This window comes from Rhagoletis pomonella, unplaced genomic scaffold (assembly GCF_013731165.1).
Source record: "Rhagoletis pomonella isolate Grant_MI unplaced genomic scaffold, Rhpom_1.0 Rhpom_scaffold_00005, whole genome shotgun sequence".
Lineage (NCBI taxonomy): Eukaryota > Metazoa > Arthropoda > Insecta > Diptera > Tephritidae > Rhagoletis > Rhagoletis pomonella.
Genome location: NW_023458559.1, coordinates 66,091,818 through 66,098,017, shown reverse-complemented (window position 1 = coordinate 66,098,017; position 6,200 = coordinate 66,091,818). Strand labels below are relative to the sequence as shown.

Below are 6,200 nucleotides of genomic sequence, written 5' to 3'. Positions count from 1 at the left end.
TATTTCTAGGTGAATGCTTCGGATTACCTTGAATGCACTTTTATGGTAAATTTATTTCGAATTTATTGCGTGTATTTATTTATTTGTAAACCGATTAGATTACACTGTTCGATACTCAAAAATACCTGGGAGCTACATATGTAACTTTAAAACAATTGTATATATGCGTTCGGGACGTTATATTAAATTATTGCTATTCGAGCCGGGGTTGAAAGCGATCCAGATGTACATATTTAGCAGCGTGGGGACAGATTCTGATCGCCATTAGACGGGGAGTGACCAGAAATTATGGTTTTCCATTAGGTCCAAACTGCCCGAAACTTCCGGTTTACACCAAGTATCCTCTGGTTAGCAACGAACCATGCGTTTGGAAGCTGACAAATGTGAGAAGAGACCCCCAGTAATAGGTTGTGCGCTAAGCTGGGAGTCCGCCACGTATAAACAATGATTAATGAATAAATCGAGAAGAAGTCTCCAATCATTCCCACCTCAACGAGGACGGTCTTCGCAAACATACTACCGATTTACGGATATTCAACTTGAGTGACCGGGTCTTCAATAAGAAAGGCATCGCTTTCCAACTGCGGGATGTCTTAGAAAAATAAAAGGATGACATCAACGCACAGTGGTCGCCTTTACAGGCAGAGGTGGACAAAATTCAATTTCTCCGAAACGGATGAACCTATCGAAACCAAATTTCGCACATTAGTGTCCCACTATAAGATTCCTCTTCCAGGTAACTTAGTAGCTAATATGCATGTCCATCCTAGATGTCTTTAAACCGTACCGAAGTTCTGGTGAATCCTAGTATTTATTTAGAGTTGTTCGCAAGCTGCTAAAGTTATCGAAGAAGCATTCCTTAAACAATTTAAGCTGATCTACTTGGGAGAGCGCGGCATTCGTACAATAAGTGTATTCTACCTCTTTCTTATCACTTCAGCCTCTAAAAGAAATCGTTATAAGACGCTTCGAACCCGGTAGCCATATAGCCAAATGTTAATTCTCCTGTTACTACCCCAGTAAAAAGCCGAACTTTTAATTTTGCGACCCATAGCAGAGTTCGTGTTCCTTTTTCATCGAACACCGGCCAAAGTGAGCTTTTGCGCTGTTTGTAGCTGGTTTAACCATCTCAAGGGCAGGTATATATTTTGACAAGCTTCCCTAATTCTCTCTCAGATCCCTCTCTAGCGCATTCGTAACCTCTTCATTTACCGGAGTACTCCCCTGGAAAGGGATCTGAACTACCAATTGAATGTTTGCTTCCGAAACCCACTCCAAAACCCTCGTTGGGATCTTTGAATAGGAATATAATTTTTAAGAATAATGAGTTGTACTATATTGGATCGATTTACAGTTGGCCGATGTTTCTTCCTCACTAGGAAATGAAGACGGTTTCCTGTTAATATATCGTCCTTTTCCTTGGAGTGCTTTTGAAGCAGTTTGGACATTGATTTCAGTATTTCATATTTACTCTTTCCATTTAGCTACAAGCTGTCTATTAGACTATATTTTGATAACAATTTTTACACTATTCGCCATCATTGAGCGAAATCTCAGTTATAAATTTATTAAAACTGCAAAACTAGTAAACTAAATTAAACTAGTTTATATTTTTAATTGCATACGCTAAGCGATCTATTTGAAAAGTTTATCTCGCTATGCAGATGAATAGCAATAATATCGATATCGATAATTAGAAATAATTTGTCGCTAAGTGACGCACCAGTCTCACAGCTCATTCATTTTTCTGCGCCAAACCAAAACAACAACAACAATGCGCCAAAAGAACCAATTCAAAACCATCAATGGATGCCCGTCCCAACCGCAGATAGGCATTACAGCGCGACAAGCTGACGGTGAGCCAATGTGGAAATCCAGCTCAAGTCCAAACCGACAAATATTGCTGTCGCCACTCGCATACCCATACGAGTGAAATTGTACATACATACATACATACATACGAGAGTGATCCTGTTTTTCGGGATAGCGACGCCAATTTAATTACGCCAAGGTAATTAGTGACAATAAGTAAATGCCACAGGCGCTACCGCGACTCTAGAGCAGGCTTTCCCAAAGTGGGTGCTGCAGCACCCTGGGATGCCTTTGGTGCCGCTAGTGGCTAGAATCAAGTAGTGGTGTGGGCAAATTCTTTAAAGTTTCCATACACAACGCAACGGTTTGATCAAACTTCAACATGGCGGTCAGAAAATCAAAAAATTTGGATTTTTATTGAAATTACCTTTAGCAGATCATTTTGCTCTTAAGCCTGCGAAACTAAAATACATCGTTGATTTTTTTTCTAGCACGTCGAGATTTTTTTATTGGTGCCATGTATATTTTAGAATTTCTAACAATTTGCATGAAAACCCCATAAGTAAACAAAGTAAATCAGAAAAACGTATGTAACTTGGAAGATAACGCCAAGAAAATTGAAAGCAGCCGATTTCACCAGCAATTTAAATGGAAAATGATTTTTTATTTTCTGTCAATTTCCATATAAAATTCCAGAAATGAAAATAGTTTTTCGCTTAAATTGCTTTCATGAAACTGACTGCAAAAGATAATAGAAAAAAGGAAATATAGCTTTAACGAGGAGGAAGTCTACAGCTGGATAACAAATCCGTTTTAATGTGACCCGAAAAGTAAACCACCTTGAATATTAAAAACTACGAAGGGAGCCAAGATAGTTCTGGATGCAAGTGTATGCAGAAAACACTGCTGTTGGCAGGATTGCATTAAAAATACTTGTGTCTTTTACTTTTACATTTCTATGTGAGTCTGCATTTTCAACAAATGCTTACATAAAAAAATAATTTTTAAGCAAAAACAAAACCGACTTCAATTCTAAATATACAAATTTAAGATTATCGATTATCTCCTCATGATACAATGATCGAATTTAAACCAAATTAGACTGGGACCGACTGTGAGGTAACAAGAATTATAGTAATCGGTTAACGTGGTCCAAAGTTATGCGGTAACACACATAAAAAAAATTAAATATTAAAAAAAAAAATATTCCAACGAATTGATAACTTTCTCCTTTTTTTAAGGTCAGCGTCAAATGATGTCAGGATAAAACTGTCAAAGCTACCAATAAACTTAAAGGAAATAATGAAATCATCAAACCAATTTCAGTCCTCACATTAAAGCTAAAGGAGCATAAAGTTTGCATTGTGTTTTCTTGTTTTGCTAGACATTTGAAGAGTAGGGGTGCCGCGAAATTTTTTTAGCACAACAAGGGTGCCGCGGTGAATAAAGTTTGGGAACCCTTGCTCTAGAGTGCCCATTGTGCTGTGGCGCTGATATCCGTCAATCAGTCATTTGTGCCGCCGTTGATGACGACGATGAAGTTGACTTGTTGGCGGCGTGGAAATGTTAGTTTTCACTGTCATATTTTCAATTTATGTTTACTCATATTTTTCGGTCTCTTAAAAGCTAACACATCAGCTGTAACTAGCAGCGGTGGTGGAACTAAACATTCGCTGCGCATTCGTCGTCAACTCGAAGAGTTTGTGCTCCAATAAGAAAAACCACAAGACGGCGATAGTTTAGCGAGAATGTAAAGTTAGCCGATCGTGGTTGGTAGGCCTTAAATTGTTGGTTGGATGTGCTGATGTTGAAGATCACCTATCCCATTTGACAAAGAGCGTTGCTGATATCGTCTATATGTTACTAGCGCTGATAAACGCGCGATCTTCGTCTGTCGCCTCATCTTTCTCACCCATTTGCATGCATATGGTTCCATTCATCCTTTGCATGTTGCTGTGACCGACCGGATTCGTTCCACCAATTGAATTGGCATCCATCGCATGTTAGTGTTGGTAATTTGTTTGATGTACCCATAAGATACGGTCAAGCTGTAGCACTCGTACGTAGAGGCAACAACTATGGCAAACTTGAGTAAATAAACTAATTGGTTGTGGCGTTTAAACGCAAAGCCAAAGCGAATTTGCGACCGTATTCGTCAGCAGGTGAAAATACTTGTTTCCAGATAGTACTTTTAGTTTATCGCATACATTTTAGACGTTGACAAAGTTAATCGTAATTAGAGCGTGAAAAAGTTGCAACAGGACAAGCAGATATAGGGATTTGATAGGCAACAAAGTTGCAGAGGAAATTTATTTTCGCACGTATTTAACAAGTTAGACTAATTGTATGCAGATGTAATGGTTGTGGTAATGCAATTGGCAATGTTAATGGTATTGGTAGTGGTAATGGTAATGGTAATTGTAGTAGTATTTATAGTAGTAATGATAATGTTTATAGTAAAGGTAGTGGTATTGATAATGATAATGGTAAGGGTAAGGGTAAAGGTAATAATGGTAAAGGTTATGGTAATGGTAACAACATTACTGTAACGGTAATGGTAATGGTAATCATAATATTACTGGCAATGGTAACGGTTGTGGTATTGTTATTGGTAAAGGAAATCATAATGGTAAATTGATGATTGAAGTCGTCATCGCCTAAAAATGAAGTTCAATTTTTAATTTCGCTGAACTTCCTTACGCGCTTTGGTACAAATTAGCCGTCTATCAGCTGGACGCTTCGCTGTTCTCCTCTCACTGCCACTTTAATAAGATATGCTAACCGCTTTCTTCCTGTGTCCGAATGCTGATTTTTCTATCCTGTATGAGATTCCCAAGGTTTTCTGGGGCTTTAAGTGTATGGGTTTCGCGCCACTTATGACTAATACGGTTGTTTTGGACACCGGATAGAGAGGCTGCTCCACAATACTTGGCGTAAATCTTCTTAATGAACAGGAGCATATTCTGTATGTGCAGAATACTTTTAGCCTGGAATAGAGCTCGAGTCCCAGGTTAATTAGTACCCACTTTGACTCCCGGCATTTATTTCTCAAATCGCTTACAGTAGTATGATCGCCATTTGTGATTAGCCCTACTTATAATTTTACTACGGCCCGTACGAAGCTTTGTGTTTCCAACTATTATTTCGATCTTATAATTCGTCTTTTTTCATCTATTGTGTCCTCAACAGGAATTTATAACCTAGGAACAGAAATAAATTGTACTATTAAATCTAGTAGATCATTTCCATCAAGCTCTCTATCAAGCATCAAGGAATCTCTAGATTTCACCACACTCTCAGTTATAACATTCACCCAATTTTGGCTTCCGTCCAACAGAATTCGCAGCAGTAATGCTTCCTGAAGCTTTTTCAGTATCAATGAAGCCAAGCTCGATTGGTCAGGCCAAGCACTCAATCAACAGTTTTGTGGGGACCACCATAGTCGCCTGGCTTTCCATCAGTAGTGAAGAGTTCTGGCTCCGGTAGTTGCGTTTGATATATGTTCAACTTACACTTTACTATAGACTCCGCTTAACTTAGCCTCGGTCCAAATACAGTGTACCAAGTTGTCATATGTTGGCTTATCCTATGGCACTTAGCTGCTCGACTCGAACAGACTGCAATCGCAAGAGACCTAGTAGGGCGAGGCCACCGCCGGACTGGTCCTAATGACACTGCACTGACTGCAAGCGCTCCCCCACTCTGCCGCGACAGTTTTGTCACGAAGTAAGTTGTAAATAAGCCTTATTCGGTTGGTTTCAATCCTCAGATTATGAATATACTTGACTACTGCCTTTGAAGTGACATTGTTGAAGATGCCCTCGATATCGAAGAAGGCCCCTACTGCATAATCTTTATACGTGAAGGGTTCCTCTGACCACTTTACTAATGTGCGCAAGGCGGTATTCTTTCCTTTCCTCGCTGTAAGCATATTGAGCTCTTCAAAGATAGTCACGAGGAATCGCGTTTCCTATGTACTTACTATGTACTTTAATGGTTTGAAAGAATTTATCGCCCAGGCCATGTGACGATCATCTTGAAGAGAAGTTAGCGACAATTTTATCATGTGTCAAAAAGTGCAATAGCGATCCGAAAAATGTGGCTAACTGGTTGCAAAATCTCCCTCCTGAAGTACAAAATATCTCAAAGAAGTACATTTGACTGTACGAAGTACAGTAGCGAAAAAAGAAGTATGTACTTTACTTCCGAAAGAAGTACGGTTGGTCACATTAAGATTGACCCTCAGGGTTTGAAATGTTTTTCGTAGAGTAGATAATATTTGTACCATCCATATGAAACGGTGCTTAGGTTGTATTTAATTTTAATTACTTAACCTAAGGCTATTACTGCTAACAAAAAACTCTACAACAGAAATCAATTAAATGCCA

The 6,200-nt window shown here is 38.9% G+C and overlaps 1 protein-coding gene across 1 annotated transcript in view; it reads left to right on the top strand.

The window, feature by feature from the left end:
• Positions 1–361: 361 nt before the first annotated feature.
• Positions 362–6,200, top strand: part of LOC118740184 (insoluble matrix shell protein 4-like) — a 20,990-nt gene continuing 15,151 nt past the window's right edge. Inside the window, exons 1-2 of the mRNA XM_036471681.1 lie at positions 362–435; positions 4,165–4,343. Coding sequence (XP_036327574.1) covers positions 362–435; positions 4,165–4,343 — 253 coding nt within the window. The remainder of the gene's footprint in view (positions 436–4,164; positions 4,344–6,200) is intronic.